This window comes from Gavialis gangeticus, unplaced genomic scaffold (genome assembly GCF_001723915.1).
Source record: "Gavialis gangeticus isolate Ggan-Ray unplaced genomic scaffold, GavGan_comp1, whole genome shotgun sequence".
In the NCBI taxonomy this organism is placed as follows: Eukaryota; Metazoa; Chordata; order Crocodylia; family Gavialidae; genus Gavialis; species Gavialis gangeticus.
Window position 1 is genome coordinate 62,591,843 of NW_017729033.1, and position 23,452 is coordinate 62,615,294.

The 23,452-nt window shown below is 42.1% G+C and overlaps 1 protein-coding gene across 7 annotated transcripts in view; it reads left to right on the forward strand.

Moving 5' to 3' along the window:
• The window catches only part of LIMCH1 (LIM and calponin homology domains 1), a 344,316-nt gene that overhangs the window by 198,094 nt on the left and 122,770 nt on the right, over nt 1–23,452 (forward strand). For all 7 annotated transcript variants that reach the window (XM_019526040.1, XM_019526041.1, XM_019526042.1 and 4 more), the window contains exon 4: nt 22,222–22,328. In XM_019526040.1, coding sequence (XP_019381585.1) covers nt 22,222–22,328 — 107 coding nt within the window. The remainder of the gene's footprint in view (nt 1–22,221; nt 22,329–23,452) is intronic.

Below are 23,452 nucleotides of genomic sequence, written 5' to 3' on the forward strand. Positions count from 1 at the left end.
AGTGCTAGATAATATCCAAACATAATTTGAAACTACAGTTCCTATCTTGGAGAACTTACAATTTTTTAAGTCATGAAGAAACGAGGAGACAATATTGTACTATATAATAGGCACTGGTCTCAGCAAGCCACTGTTCTAGCCTTTGTCAAACTTTTTATAGGCATCATGACAAAGGAGAGTTTGGGTTTTCTAAGGAGGATAATGAGATGGCTTTGTGTAGATGTTTATAAGACGCTCTTCCTGAGTCTGAGGGACAGGAAAGAGAGAAGCACACATTCTCATTCTCTTCTGCCAACACCAGTTTTGTTCTTAGTGTTCAGTTAGGACCTTAAATTCTTTAGTATTTAATTTATCCTCTAGTTTATTGTCTATTCATCACTTGGTCTATTAAATCCTATTATGCAATCTCTTGGACTTGGGCTGGGGCAATTATAGGCAAGCTTTGGGTATCATAGTATCCTCCCTCAGGCCTCTGGGAAAGAAGCCTCCCACACACGTACTTTTTCTTAAGGTAACGGCTCAACAATAGTTAATTTTAGTTGTTTTTAAAGAAAAAAAAGTCTGTGGGGTAATACCAGACATTTTGGTTCGGGTCCACAGACAAAATATTGAGTTAGCAAAGGTACAGTGAAATCTGAATCACTCTAACACAGTGATTCTGAGCTAGGGAGCCTTGAGATCCTTTCAAAGGTGATGCAGGGTGCCATGCAACGTTAGCACTGTTACAGGTACAAATATGATTCACACAATAAACCCAGAGATTTCAAGCAGGTCAGAATGTTAAAAACATTCTGAACAAAAAAATTGTTCTATTATTTTTCTTTAGTCAAACTGCATGTAGTGAAAAGTAAGAACTAGCATTTTCCAAGGAGTGCCTTGGGGTGCCTTGAGGGGTGCTGCAAAGGTTGAGAACCACTGCTCTAGCTAATAGCCTCAGTCATCACTTCTATTACTTGTATGAGGTGCCATAAATATATCCTGTGTAGTTATAGGCACATTACCCTGGATTTTAGAACTTAAAATAATCATTAGATTTACAACAAAAAAAATCAGCCTTCTTTGGGTAGAAGATGAGGAATCGAACAACAGTAGGGAATACTCCCCCCCCGCATTGAGTAGAAGAAAAGAGTGGTCTGGCTACAGTTTTTTTGGATATTTTTTGCTAATTATGTTTTGTTTAACTTTTATCTTTTCAAATGTCTTCAGTTTGTTTCTCCTGAAAACCTTTGCAGAAAAAGAATTGGAAATTTAGTGTTTAGGGATGAATCCCTGTTAGCTCTTTTTGGGTGGCTTTTTGAAGCAGCAGCCAGGAGTTAAGCCAATATATACTGGGTTTTAAAGAATGGATGACATACTTTTCACTAAGCATAATGGAAGACTGTTAAGTTGCCTAATTAAGATGGAAGATTGGCTGCAAATTGTGATCCTAGAGTTGAAATGTTGGTGATTTATGTGCTAGTCTTGTCATTGCCACCTTCTGGTTCCCAAGGTATGGTGGGATTCCTATATTCATTCACAATCATATTTTAAAGTAAAAGTAGTATGAGTATGCCATACCCTTGGAGCACAGAAACTGTCTTGGCAAGCTAGAGTAGTGGTTGATATTGCAAGAAATCTGCCTCTGATCTGGCCTTTATCAGATTTTTATTACAGAGATGTAAGAAACCATAGGTTTAATTCATGGTATTTCATCCATGGAATAATGAATAATAGGTATAGTGGTTAGTTGATGGAATAACCTCCATATGAGAGAGATTCATTACTCCCTGGTCAATTAATAATTGATTAAGGTCCTAAAGGACCTTTTCCTTTCCTTTTTTGAAGATGCTGTCTAATGTAACTGTGGATGTTCTCATTACCTACATAAATCTTTAATCGTGTTTGAATACTAATTACCTGTGGCTTGATTGCATAGCATCACATTTTCCAAATGCAATATATTATCATTCTGTTTTGTGTGTTCAGTCTTTAGTAACTATATATACTATGTTGCAGACTGTCCTAATGTGTGAAACCCTTTTTAAGTGATTTGCAATAATACGTGTTTACATAATCTCAGCACTATAAATTAATGTTAATAATGAATGTTGGCTGATCTGTACAGCCCATCTGTATTTACAGTTAACGCACCTTCATAAATAACTGTTTCATTTCTTGAATTGCATTTGACATCTGTAAAGAGAATGAACATTAGATAGCTGTTGAAAAATTACTAAAATAAACTTTTCTCACCTCTGGTAGTGTTGGAGTGATGTTGTAGCCATGATGGTCCAGGAAATATGTAAGAGGTGAGGTTTATCTTGTGAATTTTGTGTAGGTCTAGGGACAGACTTTACACAAACTGGTTTAAGTGATTGGAAACTGGTTTAAGCCTATAACAGGACAGAAGTTCAGTGTGCATAGACCAGTTTCAAAATGGTTGAAACTGGTTTAAGATAGACCTGGATGAATGTAGTAATCAAACTTACCTGATTTACATTAAACCTGTCTATCACACTTTTGTCCCAGATCCCCTCCTGACTCAGGTTACTTACCTCACTGCCCCCAAGCATCCCAGAGTGCTTTGCATTTCCCCAGCAACCCCCACCCCTTTGCAGGATGGGCAGGCTAGCCTTGGTCCACAATGTCTGCTCCAAGTGAATAGTGCCCCCAGCCCAGGGCCAAGTTGATGCTGGGCATCAGCCCACATGGAGGGGATCTCTGCACCTCAGTGGGGGTTTCCCCAACCCAGCAGGGTTCCCCAAGCCCTGCCACCAGTGCAGCGGGATAATTCCTACCGCCCAGCATGGTCCTGTGCCAACTTAGCCCTGCCCCCACAGGTGTATGTATGTGGCAGGGGTGGGGAACAGTCCCTCCAGCCTGGGGCTGGCCCAGATCCCCCTGCCTCAATGTGGGGACCACACAGAGGAGTGGGAAGGAGCAATTCCCCCTCTGCACCAGTGTCAGAGCTTGGTGGATCTGCCTGGGTTGGTGACCCCTGCAATAAGGCGTGGGTTCCCCCGATGTGGGGTGCTGTCTCAGCCCCAACTGGAGGGTCTTCTTCCCTTTCCCTTACGCCTGTGGAGGCAGGGCAAAGCTAGCACTGGATCATGCTGAAGGGTTGGAGGAGGAATTCCCCTTTGCATTAGAGTTAGGGCTCAGGAGACCTAGCCTGGGATGGGGGAACCCCCACCAAAGCATGGGGATCCAGGCTGGCCCCGTGCTGGAGGGACTGTTTTCCCCCTGTGGGGAGGACATCAGGGAGTCATGGGGAGTGTACTGGGCAGCAGTCATGGATAGGACCTGCTTGGTTGTAGTCAGGTGCTCTGAATACAACCAAGCAGAAACCAAGCCTGCTGGCAGGCTGGGAGGTGTGCTTTACACAGCTTCTGGTCCGAGTTACTGCAGGCTGCCTTTCCGGTTTCAAATGCGCATGTCAGTTCACTTCATTTTTGGTTAGGTCTGCACAGGTTAAGGAGACCTGGGAAGATTGTATCGATTCAGCCTCAGGATTTTTGACTGTCTGTACATAACCCTGGTGTTCAAACATGTAACAGTGCTAATATTGTGTGGCACTCTTTAAAGGATCAAACAGATTCCTGGTTGAGAATTGCTACTTTAAATATTTAATTTTTTATATTTGTGGTTGTATAGAGCTTCCCCCCCCCCCATTCTAAATGCAGTCATTCCTCCCATCCAGACATTTCTATATCTAATAATTGCTGGAAGTAAAAATAATAATGTAGAGTTTGTTCAACTGGAATGTGCTGGAACATAATTCAGTGTATAAAGCCATTTTTTAAAACTTAATTTCAGATGTTTTTGGACTTGAAAAACTTACAAGAATTATGTTAAAGGAAACCTTAAGTTTTGTATAAAAGCATTCTCTAGTATATTTTATCTCATGTTGGCATGAAACTAAAGCTCTGAACTGAAAAAAAATATATAGGTTGGGTATTATGTAGCAGCACCAGAAAGTTTTTTATGTTTATCAAACCCAGAGCATCAGAGATTATTAGAACATATTCTTTGGCAAGTAAGAAATAGATGTTTAATTTAAAAGGAGTGCAGGAATTTGTTGCTCTTCTCCTAGAGTTCGTGAACTGAGCAGGAATGAGCTCTTGGCAGCCCTTGCTATTTTGCTGTTTGTTTTGGGGAATAAGAGATTTGGTAGGATTGTAATAGCTACTGCCAGGCCTATGGCCCCCACAGGCAGCTTTCACGAATCTTTTGAGGTCCACAGACAACAGCTACAATGGATAGAGCCAGGATGTAAAGAAAATCAGATTCTGTGGCTGTGTAGCACAATGAACCTCATATAGATGGTCTAGTTGCTAAGAATTAGCCTTGGCTAATTGTTGCTGATTATTGGATTTAAACGAAAGATAATTTTGCTTAATTTTACAAGAAAAAGAAAATGCAAGATATAAAAGTTGAGAGAAAAAAAAGTTAAGTCACATTGACAGCAGCTATGTTTACAAGAAGTTTTGTGAGGTTGCCAGCTGGCGACAGGGCACTCATTTTCAAATGTTTCTTGTGGAGCTGATTTTCATTTTTAAATATCTGTTCCTTTTTGCTCTCTCTCTCTTTTTTCTTTCTTTTTTTTTTTTTTAAAGTTGAAACCTAAAAAAATTCTGAAAAAAGCTCCAGCTATTTCCCAATTCTGGGTGTCCATATTATTCTTGTTTGGTTACTTTAATACAGCAAGATATAGCAGAATCTTCACTGGGTTCATTAGTGGTTATGTTTTTAGAAAGACCCTTTTTTTTAAAGCTTGCATAACAAAAATTAAACCTACTTCTTTTGAGCAGCGGGACGGCTGATAAGTAACCAAAGGAATATAAAAATTGGCAGGAACGCCAAAATGGTGTAGGTTCTAAAAAAATATTCAATAGGCAATTACTATGTGATGGTTTAAGATCATTTTGGTGGTTTGTAGAAATTGGTCAAGTCTAATTCTTGTTTCCATGTTGTACCATTTTTCCTGCATAATACTTGGATGTAGTGAGAGAGAGGGAAGGAATACAAAAATACTCGCCTTGTACAACATTCTTACATATGTTATTTTATATAAATTGTGTGTACGTGTACAAAATGTAGGTTTTTTACTAGTAAAAAAATGTATTAGTAAAACAGTTTGGTCTGTCTGGCATGCACGCACATACATACATGCACACACGTGCGTACACACACACACACACACATATATATAGAACAGGCTCAAGTTTCTTAGGCTACTTTATAATACAGTACCTTAGAGAAAAAAATTACCTCATGCATAGTTTTGAAGGTTAAGGGAGGTGGGTGGTCTTCAGGATTTCCTCTCTTACTTCCCCTGCCGCCCTCAAAAAGCTGTGTGATAAGTTGTTCTCTGATAAGAACAGATGAAGGCTGTTCCCTAGAGTTAGTCAGCAGAGCTTCAGCTACAAAATAAAGGGCTGCAAGTGTAGGGTAACAGTGGTACATAAATAGCAAATGTGATATAAGGTCCCAAAGAAGTTTGGATTTGGTCTTAAATTGCTGAGCAACTCAGGAATAGCCTCAGCTACATTTTGAAAACTTTTCACATGCATGCATACATGTGTACATGTGCGGAACTTGGATTTTGAAAAGCGGAACGCAGGTGATGTGAGAAATCGTCAAATACAACATATTTTTCTCCAGTTAAAGAGAAACTAGAGGCTTTACTAACATCCTAGCTCCGTAGTGCTATATTATTCAGTTTAAGATTGACACAAAAACAAATATAACTTAATAGGGGACTGCATTAATTTGCTATTTATCATGTCTTTAAAAAAACACAGCAAACCAGACAAAAATAATTAGAAAATGTTTAATTATTCCCATAGTCATTAGAATTAAATGTTTTTCAGATTCATAAAACATAATTCAAGACCTTACAGATCATCGGGCCTACCTCCCCTGCACATGGGCAGGAAATACTGCTGGGATCAGATGAACCCAGCAAGTTGGGTGTCAAGATGCTTTTTAGAGATAGCCAGGGTGGGTGACTGTACCACTTCTGGGGGTAGCTTGTTCCAAACCCTCAGTACTCCATTTGTAAAGAAGTTTTTCCTTATGTCTAGCCTGAAGCGATCCTCAATCAGCTTGTGCCAATATTTCTTGTCTTCCTCTGGGGGGGCCTTGGTGAACAAATGCTCCCCAGTTAAAAACAGTTTGTGAGACTGTGAAATTTGGGCTAGATTACCAGGAGCAGCTATCAGACAGAATTGCAGAAGAAAGGATGGCTTGATTTGTGGAACATCCAGACCATTAAAAAAGGAGAGAGGGAATAAAGAGTCTGGAAGCAATCAGGTAGATTACAACGAGCCATGAAATCAAGTGACTCCCTCACTGCTACCTGACTAGTACTGCTGCTGCCCCTGCCAGGCAGTTGGTTTTAAACTTTGGATGGACCAGCAGTCAGAGGGGTGTAACAGCACCATTGTCCCCCTCATGTCCTGAATCTGCCCCTGCACACACATGCATGCACACACGCACACACACAGATGAGCCACTGCATTATGTTATAGTACAATGAATATTTAAACCAAGAGAAGCATGGAAACTTAAATACCATAATTACTTGAATCTAAGATAACCCTGAATTTAAGATGACCCCCCAATAATTAGATCCTATATATGGAAACTTTGTAAATGTTTTATAATTTTCCATGTATAGAATCTAATTATTGGTGGGTAACGTTTAATTAAACTTCCCCTTCCCCCCACAGCTGCATGGAGGCAGGGAATGGGGGACCAGATAGTGTGGGGAGGCCAAGCAGCTTGCTTTCTGCTTGTGCTTGCCCTCTTGCCTGCCTTCTCCCCCACCCCAGCTTCAGACTCCCTTTTCCCCTCTGCCTCTGCCCCCCCCGTCCTCCCCCCGGCTATTGCTCTCATACTTGATTCTTACAAGAGGGGCCTTCTCCACATTAAATGAAGGGGAAACCCTTGTCTTAGAATTGAGTAAATACAGTATATATTAGCTTGTGTATGTAGTTGGTGCTATCTTTAATGTATTAAAGAGTGTTTTATGTTTGCAGCTTAATTTTTTTACAGTTTTTTTCTCTTTGATTTATTCTAGGGGTATAATTTTCACTGATATCAGAGGACAGATATCAGATATTAAATTATTACCATTACATGCACTACTATTACTACTTTCATTTGCAGCTGGATTACGTACATTAATGCATCTTCTCAAAACTGTTCTAAACCTGAATGCTAAATACATAAATCAGATGTTTCCTGGTGGTCCTTGTACTCAGCAGTCCCTGATTTAAGAAGATGTTTAGATTTAATAATATCTACTAGTTTTTACTGTGAATGATAACACTAAATCCAAGTTAAAATATTTTTTTCTTTGTCTTAAACAGTTGATGCTGGATTGCTGCCTTTGTTTGAGACCGCTCGAAGTGGGCATTTGTGCTGTATTTATATTTTTTCACACTGTGTGGTCTCCCAGTTATTATAAAAAAAAAAAAAAAAAAAAAAAAAAAAAAAAAAAAAGTAAACTTTTACAGTAGCTTTCATTTTTAACTGTAGTATTCTTATTACATTTCTTTTCTTGCTGTAAAGGTCAAAAGTGGGGGGTGAGGAGGGAAACAGTTCTAGCCATGCAGTAGCTGTGCGTTAAGTGGTTTTGGGAGTGAAGGGCTAGTTTCCTTCAAAACAACTTAAGTGCACAAAGTCTGGAGGCAGTGCTATTCTAGAACACCCAAAGAGTGACCACGGAATTTTTGAGGGTGTCTTGAAGTCCCAGTTAAAGATCACAACATACAAATCCTATGATCCAGTATTTTAAAGGAATAGACATAAAAGGGTCATTTTTTCTCTGCAGCATTTTCTTCAGATAAAAGAAATAAAGCATTGCCATAGCAATGGATAAAAAGGACTAAAACCTGTGGTGCAGAACCCAGATTCTGAGTTGAATTTGTGTTAGTGACAGTACAATGTGATGTAAATTTCAGTTCTCCTGCTTGTCAGAAATTTCCACCCAGTTGCATAGCATTGTCATGGCCTCGTTCCCTTCAAAGAAAGAAAGGTTCAAAATGGAGGGTAGAGTTGTACATTATCCACTAATGAAAATAGAGATGCATTAGCTTTCATAAGCAACAATTGAGTTCATCAGGTGCTGTCTTCTGCTGACTTCAGACTAACATGGCTAACTCCTTCTCTGCTCAAGGGGCAAAATGCCATATACAGGCAGCCTTAAGAACCAAGCTTCACCTATTTCAGTCTCTACCTCCTTCCTTCTCATATATTTGGTGTGCTTGAGCTGAGATGCATAGGGTGAACTCTCGTTTGGATTAGGTCTTCATTATGAAGTCTTTCCTCAGTCATCTTCTCCACTAACATGACCCCATTCTTTTGCCTTCTCTTCATCTTGTCCAAGGATTAAAAGAGGCAAGAAAAGTCAGAAAATTGAGGCCCAATTCATCAGGCAGTCAAGGAGCAGGTTTTGCTTCCAGAAGCGGTACAGGATGGGCATGGAGATTTCTAAAAGGAATCTTAGTTTCTTCTAAGGCTGGATGGCTGCTTCTCAGTTTCCAAGGCTCTAGTGGCTGTAGCGATGGTAAGGCACCCCTTTTCTAAGATCAGGTAGCAGTGGGCATATGGTACTCATTTCAGGCATCTCCAAGACAATACAGTGACTGAAAATACATGGCCAAGAGAGCAACCCCTCGCCCAAAACATTGTCTTTCTATCTGTAATCAATGCGGTCTGTTCTTGATGTGTCAAGTCATAGCAAATAGGAAGAAATGGAGAATGGATATTTCTTCCTTCACTAAAAATTAGTTGACAGTCAACTAAGCCAGTGTGCTTAAATGTCAGATGCTTTCAAGGGTAAGGACTGCATGCACATGCTACAGAGTATTCCTGGGATATAAGGACTTGCACTGGAGCCAGAAACCTGTTAAAGTTTGTGTTAAGAAAATGTGAAGGGGCACTAATTTGCTAATTAACCTTGGAGAGGAAGGAGGACTTGACTGACATTTTATCCAAGCCCATGTCTAGAGCCAGCAACTAGGAGGGGAGGATCCCATTTGGGATGGACCTGATCCTTACTTATATCTCCCCAGCTCTTACTGCCTCAGTTGTGAGCTCAGGCAGGAAGCCATAATAGCAGGACATATTTAAACATTGATAATGTCATAAAGGGTAGGCCTGTACGATGCAACAAGTATTCAATTCAGATTTGGTCGATTCAGGGGGACAGTGATTCAATTCAGTGATTCGAATCACTGTTTCGATTTGATTCAGTCGATTTGGAGATTTGGCCATAGACTATAATGGAAAATCACTAAAATATCTAGAACTTTGTCATTTTTATGCAGATTTGGATGAAAACAGGAGGGGTGGTAGCCACTTCTGAGGGCATGAAGCCTGCCAAGTTTCAAGGAGATAGATGCAGGGGTTTCTGTGAACGCACACCTCAAACTGTTGAAAGTAAAACTCATATCACTTGTGTGTGTTAAGGCAGAGCAGGATGAATGCAGCAGGGATGGTGGCCCCTCATGCAGGCATGAGGCCTGCCAGGTTTTTAGAGGCCTGCCAGAGCGGTGCAGGGGTTTTGGTGAAAGTGCACCTCAAGGTTCTGAAAGCAAATAAAAAAAGCAAATAGGTGTAGAATGAGGACTGTGGCACTCACTCCATCTGCATTTGGAGCTTGGGGAATCCCAGCAGCAGGAGGTTCACCTTCAGGAACACCAGCTGCTCCATCAAACCAGGATCCAAGGAGGTGGATGTCACAATGTCACCAGCAATGCTGAACACCCTCTCGCTTGGAACACTGGTTGGTGGACAGGACAGGTGTTCCTGGGCAACCGTGGCCACATCCTGCTACACCTAGCTGTGGGTTGCTCAGTAGGCCAGGGGGTCGCAGTGCAGCAGCTCCATGTCCTTGGCGAAATAGGCAGCCACCGAGGCCTTTGTGCTGCTTGCCTGATGGTGGGGTCTGGTGCCTCTGGACCCCAACTTTGAAGCCATGCCCTTGGCCCACATTGGCAGCGGCTGTGGTGGAGAAGATTGGCTTGTGGTTGGAGTGCTGGCATGGGACAGTAGATCCCCCTCTTCCATGTCCCCCCACCTCTGCCCTTCTAGCTCCCTGACTCTGTTCACCACCACCTCCGTCCAGTGATCAAGAGTTTTGCTGCTGCGGACACTTCCCTTCATCCTCAGGTCACACGTGCCCTCCACCATGTGGACTATACTGGATTGCAACAGATCCAGCCATTTTTTGATGCCTCTGCTTCTTGGAGATGGGGGCTTTGGAGCAAGAGGAGGACTTCTTTTTGGGCATGCTTCCATTGGTGCCAGCCTGAAGAGGAACAGAGACAAGGGGGTGCTGCCTCTTGAGATGCAGCAGCATTGCCGTGGTGGCGAAGTGTTTCATGTCCTTGCCCTGGCTGATCTGCCTTTGGCAGTGCTGGCAGGAAGCATACCTGGGATCATTTGCCACCTCAAAATGATCCCATGCTACACTACCCACCCGTTTCTGGGTTGAGGGTGGGGATCCTGCCTTATCCCCCTCCTCACCAGGCAGAGACGCAACAACAGGAGGAGCTGAGTCACCTGCCCCACAACCTCCCCCAAAGTGCTTTCTAGAGAAGGAGACCTGCCTCTAGGGGAACTTTGAGAGGTGTGGGGAGCACAAACTCAGATTCTTCCTTCTTCCCCAGATTTTCCTTTGCTACAGCCCTCAGCTCCTCTGCTTCTAGCTCCAGCTCCTCCTCTGGCACTGGAAGGCTTACGCTGGGACCTGAAATTGTGGTGGAGAATGTCATGCTGCTGCTGGTTAGTGGTGCAGGTGCAAGCACTGCTGCCACCTCCTTGCTCCTACTAGCAGCAGAAGACTCATCGCTGCCAGGAAAGAGGGTGCATCTATGTTTGGGGTGGTGGGAACTTGCAGCTCTCCCTCTGCCTCTTATCTCTCCCCTGCCAGCACCTGCCTTTCCAGCATACTCCATAATGTTTGGTGTTCTGCAAAATGTGTGTGTGTGTGTGTGTAATATATGTTGTGCTTTCCTGCACAGTGATGAGACGCTGTCAAGAAAAACACAGATTTAATTTTGTGGGGGGGAAAGAATCAAGACCAGGGGTGGGCAGTTATTTCGGGTGGAGGGCTGCTTACCCAGTTTTGGCAGGCTGTCAAGGGCCGCATGGGTAGCCTCACCCCTTGACAGGTGCCCTGCCCCCGATCACCATCTTGGGACCAATGTCCTAGGGCCAGCACCAGTGGGGCCCAAAGCTGGGCACAGGCTGGCAGGGTTCTGTGGAGCTGGGCTGGGCTGCACCAGCAAAGGAGAGGGGGGAGCAGAGCCCCTGCTGGCTAGGACCCCACACTCCTGCCACCCTGCTCTGGGCCCCATTGGCACTGGCCCCGAGACGCGGGTGCAGGCCCTGTGCTCCTGCTCACTCCCAGTGCCCTCCAGCCCCGTGGTACAGGCAGGGGATAGCGCACAGCCCTGACCCCCTGCTCACCGGCAGGGAAGAAGCTGGTGCTGAGTGCGGGGAAAAGTGCCCCTGCCCTGTGGCCGGCACTCCCTGCTGCAGGTGCTTGCAGGCCATGCGAGGCTGTCTGGAGCAGGCACAGGCAGCCTCACACAGGCTGCAAGTGGCTACAGCGCAGGGTGCTGGCCACAGGGTGAGCAAAAGGCTACTTTTCCCCACGCTGAGCACCAGCTTGTAACCCAGCCCTGCAGCCAGCCTGGGTCCCGTGCTGGCTCCAGGTTCGCCCATCGGGGCTGCTTCTGATGACAGCAGCTGCGGCCCCCCCCTGGATCCAGCCTGCAGGCTGTATTTTACCCACCCCTGATCAAGACAGACTAACAAGAACAAATAAGAGGATTTTTGGGGAAGAATAAGCTGAAAGGAATGGATAGGGATAACAATAGAGATTGTAGGACAGGATCGGATTCAACTTACAAGAAGAGAGACTAGATAGCAAGCCAGAGCCTTTCAGATACTGCTGCTCCAGGAGAGAGACAGTTCACAAAAGGCACAGATCACTTCAAACACAACTTTATATGTTGTTTCTATGTCCCTCCCCCAGAGCACTGTAATTGGAAGGCAACTCAGGAAGATCACAGTCACTGGCCAGCTACAGATGTCAATATCAGAACAGTCTTTCTCCACCCTCTGTCTTTTCCATATATGGAATATCATCCCATCTCCCTCCCTCTTCTCCGTTTACTGCTGGCTGCGAGCCTGCCCAATCTCTGAATCTCTCTGAATCAATTTGGAAGCTTCTAATGGGTCTCCCGATTCGATTCGGATTTGGAGATTTGGCCGCCTAATCGGGCTGAATTTCCTCCTAATCAAATCAGCTACTGAAGCTTTGCACAGCCCTAATAAAGAGCTGCTTTTTATCTATCATTCTGAACATCTTTTCCCTTCTTGCTGGCCAGCTATTTGCTTCCCATGTTCCTCCCATCCATCCAGCTCTTGTAAGTGCTTTACTTCTCTCCATGATCTCTTTTCTTCTGCAGTTCTGCTGTCTGTTAACTGTTCCTGATAATCCAGCTCTATTTTTATTGGATTTTTTTCCCCCGTTCTCTCCCATTCATATTGCCTTTCCCTTCCTTCCTTCCTTTTTTCCAACTTGCATGGTCCTCTCCCCCACCTCACATAGGTTTATTATCTATAGATGTATAATAATGTGTAAAACAAAACAGAACTTGCAGAACGTACATTAGTTACCCATCGCTCTATTGCAGTTTGCATTGTTCCCACTGAAACCCTTGATTATACTTTAAGGACCCTGCCACATGTTACACTTAAGGTGTTATTAGTTAATCATGTGTTAAGTTATATCCTGGCCATATGTAATGGCACCATAAAACAAGGAATAAGCCACAAGTTATTCCACAAAAATGTATAACGTTGTGGCTGGTTCCTATTACACCATTAATTGAATGTGTGGTCAGGTGCACCCCTCTGGCTGGGGGCCCCATCAGCTGATGGAGTTTGCAGGTGTAGGAGCACATGGTGTACTCTCATGCCTGGGTACCCATCAGTTGTGGGTCCCAGCCTCAGGGGCACATGGTGCACTTTTGTGACTGGGTGCCCTGTTAGTTTAGGAGGCTCCCAGCTTTGGGAGCCTGCTACTTGCTGGTGCAGAGGAAGCCTGGTATCATGATTCCAGGCTCCCCCTGCACTGGAAGTAGTGTGTGATGGGATCTGATGATTGATCCTATGGTCACGCCTCTTGTTGTGCATGTGTGGTGTGTAGCAGGATGTCAAATTGTGTTGATCACCTTCACCTGTGCATCTGGAACAGATGCAAGTTCCTCCAGATTGTATTTCATTGTGTTTGTACAGTGCCTAAAACATAGGAGCAAAAGTCTGATTTGCAGTTTTTAAGCATTACTAAATTTACTAATAGTAGTGTGCTAAGGAAATAAGAACACAGTCATAATATTTGCACAAACTTTGCTGTAGGTTAGGTGCTTAAAAAGTAAATCAGTCAGTACTATATTGTGCCTGTCCTTTAGATGTTGGTGAAGTGGTAAGCCTAATTTGTTAATAGACTGAGGACTGTATTGTGCTGTGTTTTTCTTACAGGATTGCAAGCTTGTATTTTTGAACAATGAGTGCCTTTTAGATATTTGGAGAATAAATATTCTTACGAAGAAAAGTGCTTAGTATTAGTCCTGTGTTTTATGTAATAAGTTCTGTGGATCTCTTTTCTAGTTTTGTTTTTCATGGGAGGGGAGGAAGAAAATATGAATATGTTTTAAATCACAGCACTTTAATTATTAATGCAGAGTAAATGGGTTTTTATTATATAACAATACGTTTGGGGCTAGCAGTGACATCTTGTGCTGGCTGCCACAGGAGGAAAGAGAAATAGGCTTCTGAGTATCTATTCGTTACTGTGTTTCTGATTTACCCATATGTTATCAAAGTATTTGAGCTGAGACCAAGCCATTTTCGCAATATCTTAGTGACCGACACTCCTGGTTTCCAGATCTCGCGTTCTGTTTGTTAGGATGGTTTCCAGCATATACCTATCTGATTCTCCTCATTCTTGAGGTGCAACCCTCTTATGGCCTTTATACTAGTAATGGGTGCTTGTACATGCCATGGGGGTTTAATTCAGTTTAGTTCTCTCTAAAATGAAGTGGTGGGTTTTTAAAAACCTACCGTTTCAACTTAGGAAAATTAAACCAAAATAAACCCCTGTGATGTACACAAGGGTGGGGGCCTGATCCTTACCTGCCCCTCTGGGGGTGGGAAAGGGTGGAGGGGGCGAGATGCCAGTGGGTTCAGTGGTCCCTGAGCTGTGTAGGGGCCCAGTGCTTCCCTCTGCAGTGGTGTCCTCCCAGTGGCACCCAGCCTGGGCGGTCCTTGAGGGGGCACTGCAGCCACGGAGGGATGCACCGGCCCTTTTGCACTTACGGAGAGAAGCACCGGGCCCTCGCACAGCTCAGGCAAGCAGGCAGGCTTCAGGGAGGAAAAAAAAACAACAAAAAAAGATCAGGCTTCTCACTGCTTCCCCCACCACCCCCAGCTCCTGAGCTGCGTGGGGCCCAGTGGTCCCTCCGCAGCTGTGGCGCCCATGATGGATGCCAGTGGATGGGTGCTGCCTGGTGGACCTTGCTGCTGTAGAGGAAAGCACTGGGGTCCCCTGCAGCCTGAGCTGTGCAATCCAGCGGCAGCTTACCTGCCACGCCTGTCACAGGAGAGGCAGGTAGGCTCCAGCACCCCTGTGCCATACCCACCGCCTTCCCACTGTTTGAGATGCCTGGGAATGGCTGGCTTGCCCCTGGGGCAGAGCAGCAAGGTGGCAGGTGGGTGACTGAGTGTGCTGGTGGTGCACAGGGTGCTGAAAGTCCACCAAGCCCTGATCACATTGGATTCCAGCGCCCTGTGCACTGTTGCACTTTGTTAGGTAGAAAATAAAAATACCTTAGAGGTGTTTTATCTTGTTGCATTACGAAGTCATTTAAAGCAGAATATGTCACTGAGTACAGACAGCAATGCCATTAAAGCAGTGCAGAAGGCCACTTAAGCCACTTTAAATGCCAATTTTATGGCATGTACAAAGGCCCATTGAGGGTAAAAAATTCCCAGTCCTTCCCTTCCCCTCAGTTAAGTAGCTAATCTTCATCAGTTTTTAGGCCCCTGACTCCCTCAAAAATCTATAAGAGTTGGCCAAATAAATGAGAATCTGTTTCTTAAGTGTCTTTTGAGATTCTGGGCTGAATGTCTACTGGCTGTATGAAATATTCCTCATTAGTTTGATTTGGAGTCTCTCTAAGTACTTGAGGGTTTTTATTTTACTTTTTGTAGATTGAATTTGCAGAGTACCCTAACATCCATTTTTCTTCCCTGCTTTTTTCTATTTTCTCTTCTTTTTTTTTTTTTTTAAAAGTGGATGATGGATTTTTTTTGCTGCATTGTTTTTTGTTTTTATTTCCTCTCCCCACATTGAGCTATTGAGAAAGATGTGTCTTCCTTGCTTTCTGCCTACGTGCTTTTATTATTTTATTGTCTCTTCTGCTGGGCACATAAAGGCAATGATATTGAAATGTCCTATCTGCAGGTGTTGTGGACAACTCCTGATTTTCCTTCAAGCCCTTCCCTTCTCTTTCCCTCCCTCAGTTGGTACCCTTTAAGGTCGTGCAATTTCACCTTCTTTTGACCAGGGTTGGCATGTTGATGTAGCTGTGGTGGTCCAGGAAATATACAAGAGGTAAAGGATATTTTTGTGTTGTCTTTTATTGGACCAACTATTATGGTTGGGAGAGAAGTTGGACATGTCATCTTTTGATCAATTTTTACTAGGAGGCTCCCTTCTCATCCTTTCTGAATTCTGATCCAGTTACTACAGCTCTCATTTTCCAGGGTTATATTTTGGTTCCAAAGTTAGGAGATTCTATGACAGGCGAGGTTCTTTGGATAGATGTGATATCTGTTATTTGACCAACTGAGTAGTTTCTATGAGATTCTGTGAGGTGTCTCCATGAAGAGATTCTTCCTTTATTATCCTATTCCTTCCTGTATCTCCCTATTATTGTGAAAACTTGTATAAGACAAGAGCCTACTGGCAGCCTGTTGGCAGAAACTGTTGGCAGCTGTCTGTACTTTTTCTGCTGCTCTCCCTTCTATTTTTTCTACCCTTTTATTTGCTTTTTCCACTATATGTATATTAAATTTTTTACTTCTTGTCTGCTTTCTAAGTTACTGCCTGGCAATGGGCAGAGCTTGGTGTATTGCCTTGTATTGTCTGTGCATGATAGTTGTTTAACTCCATTGCCTCTTGCTGCAGATAGGGCTATAAATCTTTCAGCTAAAGAATTCTGTTGTAGGAGGAGAGGTAAGAACTAGACCAAACTGATCTACTAGTAAATTTTTTACCTTCTACCTTCACTAGTCTTGTACCTCTTTGATCTCTTTTTTTCATTCTATTAAACTCATTTGTTGTTTTAATAAATATTTTGTAGCAGAACCAGACTGGGCAGTGATACAGAGTACCAGAGATCCTGGAACTGGAAGTAGTTGTTTCCCTTCTAGCTGTGAAATCACCTCAAAGCTCCTAAATCCTGGTAAACCCACATCTATTTGCAGATTTCCTGATAGAATATTTTTCTGTTGAAAGGTACTGACTGGGTCATGGAAAGTGAAACTTCTTGTGGAAATGCTGCCTTTACTAAAATTCATTTTTAACACAAGAATTGGGAAGCCTTTCAGTAGTGTAGAAACATGACATTTTGACCTTAACAGAACACTTCAGTTTACTATTCAAAATGGCCTTTCAGCTTGTTCATGTTACATTACAGAATCCTGCACTGAGGGCTGCCTTGTCTCTCTTGCTGTCATCCTACAGGTGCCTTGGGTGTTTTGTGACTATGGTGTGTGAGACAGGTTAGAGTTGGATGTTCTTCTGGATCTTTTTGGACGAATGATTGCTTATGGATGCTGAGGGCTGGCTTTGATGAACCAGAAAATTCCTTCCTGTTGTATGTGCCTAATAAAAAAAAAAAGAAAGAAAGAAAGAAAAATCCTATGTTGGAATGAAATGTATGGATTTCATCAACATGAAATATCTTGTAGCATAGGGCCCCTGCACAGGACAAATCAGGTCAGTTGGTGGTTGATGCAGACAAAAAGGCAGAGCTCTTTAATGAATTCTTCGCTTCAGTATTCCTTACTACTGACCAAGATAATGCACCAGAGGGCAGGGAGCAGTTACAGGCCGACCTGGACAGATTAGACCAATGGGTGGAACATAATAGGATGTAATTCAACAAAGATAAATGTAAGGTACTCCACCTAGGAAGGAGGAATCACCAGCACACCTACAGGTTGGGGGATGTCCTCCCCAGCAGCTCAGAGGCTGAGAGAGATCTTGGAGTCATAGTTGACTCCAAGATGAACATGAACCAGCCGTGTAACGAGGCCATCAACAAAGCCAATTGGACCTTGTCGTGTATTAGCAGATGCATGACCAACAGATTGAGGGAGGTGATGCTCCCCCTCTATGTGGCATTGGTCAGGCCGCAGTTGGAGTACTGTGTCCAGTTTTGGGTGCCGCACTTCTAGGGGACACGGAGGATCTGGAAAGGGTTTAGAGGAGGGCCACCCGCATGATTAATGGTCTCTGTGAAAGACCCTACGAGGAGAGTTTGAGAGATCTGAATCTCTTCAGCCTATACAAAAGACAACTGAGGGGTGACCTTGTGGCTGCCTATAAATTTATCAGGGGAGGACAGCAGGGAATTGGGGATGCGCTGTTTACCAGATCGCCCCAGAGAGTAACTAGGAGTAATGGGTGCAAACTAGTGGAGAGTAGATTTAGGTTAGACATTAGGAAGAATTTTTTTACAATAAGGGTGGCTAGAGTCTGGAATGGGCTTCCAAGAGAGGTGGTCCTATCACCGAACTTGGAGGTCTTGAAGAGGAGGCCTGACAGTCACTTGGCTAGGGTTGTCTGACCTCAGTCCTCTTTCCTGCCAGGGGCAGGGGGTCGGACATGATGATCTATTCAGTCCCTTCCGACTCTGTAATCTATGAAATCTATGACCAGCCTGAACTGCAAAATTTCTAGAATTTCATTTTGCAGGGTTTTAATTTTTTTAATTCTAAAATAGAATAGATTTCCAAATTACAGTTATTTGCCACTATGAAAAAACCTTCACACCTAGTAGTGCTTACTGGGAAGTAATGGCCAATCATTTAGAAGGTGGTTGGGTGTTATACTTGACACAGCATCCTGACATTATGTGGGTGTCTATTGTGCATTGCCCACCACCTTGTGATTTACCCTACATATATAACCTCAGGCCTGCCAATACATTTGTCAAAAACAAGTTCCATGAAGTTGCTGGTCTAACTGGCAGCATTGTAAGGACAAGGTGAATATTTTGTTTTGCACTTGTGAAAAGTAAAAGGACTGAGGTGCGCCAAATTCAAGCTGTTGGCCTTTGCATCCAATCAGAAAATACTATGGCGAGAGCCTGCCTGCTGTGAATATTTGATTCACACGGGTGTACAATATCTTGTGAGTTAGCACTGCTGCTGTTTGACTCTATAGTGACTTTACAGGGTGCGTATTCTAAAGAAGTATGCATTTCCATTTCCTGCAGGAACAGGGATTTTGTAATTCATCTGGTCACACTGTGTGTGGGAAAATTTTATCGTAACAGAGCACAGTAAGTGGAGAGGCTGTTTTTGCCTCATGAAAGTGAAATATGACTGTTGAATTTCACTTGTTAAAGCTTGTGATGTTTCATATACAGGTTGAACCTTTCCAGTCTGAACTAAGCGTCAGTCTAGCACGACTTTTACACTAGCAACTTGAATGTGTAATCTTTATAAGCAATATAGGTTTGCTAACAGCAGGCCCAGTGACTTCTGTCAGGCATGCGTTGGATTTGTTGCTTCTTACTTGCAGTGCATCATATATCTGTATCCTGTGTTTGTCGCTGTTCTGAAATATTTGTCTTCAATGAGCTGCCAGTTTATAACTTGTGTAGGTTTATAAATAGTAAGCATCTGCTTAGTTTAACATCCAATGAGTTGGCAAATGAAAAAAGCTTAACCCTTAACTTTACTTTTCCTCTTTATTTCAGGAGACAAATGGCAAGAGGATGTTGTCTTGATTGAAATGATTCTATTTTGTCTCATAAATAGAAAACAAAAGTAACTAGCAGAATTTAAATACTGTTGTTTTATAGGCGCATATAGCCTGATCAAACGATTGTTCTTTAACCTATTCTAATACCCCATTTGTGACTTTACCTTCCTGCAAATGATGATCAGTTAGTCAATCTCCTCCAAATGCACTAAATTAATTGTACATTGCTGTTCATATTGAAACTGTTAAAAATACATTTTTCTAATCCTCCTATGTATGTTTGCAACATTTTACTTAGCTTCTAGATATTTTTATACTTAAGAGGATTTAAAAAAGAATATGTATTTTTCCCCATTTTAGTACCCATCTGTGTTAAACCTACAGGTGTTTGTGACTTAAAAAGAGTGTATTTAACATCTTCATTTGATGTTTTAAAAATAATTATTATATTGTAAGCTGCACTTTGGAGCACCTCTAGTTATATAGGGGAGCAATATCTCTCAGAAGGTGAAGAAATCAAATGACTTGGTCGTTAAAAGTTCTTACAATTCAGAGATAAAACCTTCATTTCTTGACTCTTTTCTTTCATGTTCTTCAGCAGATTCAGTTTAAGAAAACCAATAGCTATAACACTGAGTAGAGCTGAGCCAAATCAGGAAAGAGGTCCATACAGTTGGAAATGCTACCAAGCAGGATATAAATTTAGATACTGTTTAAAGGCAAATGTTACTTTTATGGGGGCAGCCGCTACAATGACATACACAAAGCAAGCTGTAGAACTGATGGTAGATCTTTGTGATGTTGAGACTTAACCATTAATAAGCGAACTGAGAACCGTATTCACAGCGGCCACCAAACAGCCATTGTTGGTCACTGGTGGCATAGGTTGGACTGGAATGTCTCACCTTGAGGTGAGGGCACTGTTAAAAATCCCCAAAGGTATCTCACCCTTTCATTGTTTCCCATTGTTAGTATATCTGTTCTATATACAGCTACTCCTCACTAAATGTCCTAGTTACATTCTTGAAAAATGCGACTTTAAGCTAAATGATGTTAAATGAATCCAATTACGTCACAATAGTTACCTACTAACAGGTGACAGCCAGACAACGTTATAACCGAACATTGCACAACTTTAAACGAGATTGTTCTCTAATAGATCAGTGACGTAATAACAAGACAATGTTAACCAGAACGACATTAAGTAAGGAGTACCTGTATTGTTGTAAAAGTTTGATTTTTTTTTTAATTTTTTTTTTAAATGCTGTTACATTTTTATTATATTTGAACACTGTGCCACCCAGCACTTGGAGATGCACAATACTGTTTAAAAGGCAAGACACAGTATTATTCACGTTTGAGTTAGAAGTACTGTGGAAAAACTAATGGAAATTACAAAACAGATGGGAATTTTACAAGCATCTTTTCATGCCACGAATGTCTCTGAGTCAGACTCTTTCCTGCAAGAGCTGATCCTTCTACCCCTGGCTGCCCTGGGAGGTATTAACTGTTAGCCCTGGGAGGTATTAACTGTGGAGGGAAACCTAGACCTCTCTAAATTTTGGAGCCCAGATTTTGTAATGTAGTTGGTAAAACCAGCTTCATGTTCACCCATGTTGGTGTCCTAAGTGTCCAGCCAATTAACTTGTTGATCACTGTACACTGGAAAAAAATAAAAAAAATTTTGTGCTTATTTGTAGATTTTCCCCAGGAATGTAAGCACAGGCGCAAGCAAATATGACAGTTTTGAGAACTCTAATCTATAATTGCTTCCCCTCAAAGAGCAGTAGATGAGGAGGGCTTTAGGGCAAGGTGAAAAATTGTCTCCTCTTCTGTCTCCCCATAGATTTTTGCCGTTCTTCCCCTTTAGCTTATTTTTGAAATTCAAGATGCTTCTCTAATGATTGGGCATACCTTATGGCTTCACTGTTTCCCTCCAGCTAGTCAGGTGACAAGTCATCTTAATGTACAGAAGAGATGAGGGTTTAGATTAAGTAATTCTTTCAGTCTTTAACCCCATATCCAACCTTCAGTCACCCACTCAAACCCTTTTGGATTTTCCTGATGTTCTGCTACAGCTGATCCTTTGTCTGCAATGACTTTAGAGGTGTATTTTTCCAAAAGGTGTGCATTTTTGGCTTAGTTTAATCAGTACTAATCCATGTATGCTCACTTTCATTTTGGTTGGAAAAGGTTTGTATGTATTGGTTTAAGATAAAATAAAACGAGCCTCTCAAGTCTCCATAAGAGTGTATATCCCTGAATGAACACTGGTTTAATTAGATTGGTGCAGTTTTTACTTAACTACCAATGATTTGCATCCCTGTGATAGTGTCCTTGATCTCTCCTGCTCTCCTCCTGGGGCACATTGTTCTTTATGAGGATCAGCTCTTTAGTACAAAAAGGTCCTAAGTTTGTCATGAAAAAGTCCAGTGCTCTGTGGTTTATGCCTAAGAGTGTCTAGAAAGAGTGTTCTTTTGGACACTTTTGGACTTGTTATCTATTACATGGAGATCTGAGGTTTCAGAGTAATGGACTAAGTGATCTGGGTGGTCCCTTCCAATCCTATGGTGTCTTTCCTTGTTTGTTGCAGTTTTACACCTTGACACCTCTGAAGAAGAAGGGTTCAGCTCTCTCCTCCTAATCTTTGTCTACCTGAGGAAGGAGGAAAGGGCTAATTATACTAACAAGGAGCAGTTAACAATATACAAATCACAAAAGCATGCTGTAAATCAACAGCATACATAAAATAGTGATTTACTGTTACATGCCTTCTCTTCTTGGTTGCTTCAAGACTGAACATTAGACAGGTACTATGTAATGTGCTAAAGGGTTGCAAGCAGTTGACATAACCTATTTGGAAATTAACAGCAGTTTTGTATGTGGACATATATTGCTGTTTGATTCCTGCAAAAGAGAACTACTTGAACTATTTTTTGTTACAGATTTTTCTTTTTAAATGAAGTATGCAGGTTTTTTTCCCTCTGGAAATGTCAAAGAAAGTGAGATTTTTATAATGCTTCTATAATGCCTAGACTTGGTGGGTTAAGCCACTGGGAATTATCCATTCATTTAGGTCAGCCAGAGTGCCAGGGGTTGATTCATTGGGAGAATTTCCTGTGTTAAAGAAGAGTTGAATTTTGTTTGTCTAATTTCAGGACAATATCATCTTATTCTTAAGAGGCTGCAAGGAGCTGGGTCTTAAAGAATCTCAACTTTTTGATCCAGGAGATCTTCAAGACGCATCAAATAGAGTAACAGTCAAGTAAGTATAACAGCAGTTTGTATTTAAAGCTTTAGAGTGCCTATACACATGTTGGCTTGCATTCTAATTAGAACACATCAGAGGAGTCTCGATTTATTGAGTCTGTTCCTCATTCTAATTAGAATGCTTCCACGTGGCCTCATCATCATATGTGTAAGACCCTGCAGGGGTTGAATGAGATTTAGATAAAGCATTCTGTGACCATTTTTAAACCCACAGGGGCTTAATACACATGATGGTGAGGTGTTTTAATTAGAGTGGCTCTCTGGGAATAGCTTTAATTGAAACACCCCTCCCTACCTGCCCCTGAGCACATGTATAGGCAGTCTTAATGCCATGTTATATGCAGTTTAATTGTAGGCATTAAAAAATGAACTAAAAGGTATACGAATATCAGCATCTACATAAAGCTAACATAGGAACTAAGCTTGCAGAATGCGTGGTGTTGTCAAGATTAGACCATCTTGTTCAAAACTAGCTGCTTCCTCTGAGAGGGAATTTTTTCTTTATTGTCAGTCAGATTGAACAGAATGCTTTAAAATCCTGTTTTACTTTAGACAAAAATAAACTGTTAACAAACAATCTAGAATGATAACATTTTCTTGTCTGTTTAATTAGTGAGCTGTGTGGGCTGAAAAAAGGCCTTGCCATTTCAATTAAACTGTTTTCAAGATGTTTTATGAGACTGATCAGTAATTTTGAACAACTGATAGAAGCCTCCACAGTCTCTGCAGAAAAAGGTGTAGACAGTTCATTTTCTGATGAGAACAATATATTGTAGAATAATCTTACCAAGTTTTTCATTTGGGCATGAGACTTCTTGTGTAAACTATGAGAATGAAAAGTAACATTCAGCCAGAGCAATACAAATTACAACATGAAAGATTTTCCTGAAGCCTATAATGTGGCACACAGATGCTAAGAACTTTGGCAGGCAAAGCTGTTCTGCTGAATTGTTAAGGAAATCATTTACATTTGCTCAACAGTGGTAATTTTATGGCCTCTGTTTATTATAAAGTGTATCTAATCCTTGGCTATCAGTGTTTATCCACAAAATCTCTGTGAAATTAGAAAATATTAATCCCATATTACAGATGGAGAACTGAGGCACAGAGTGAGTGAGT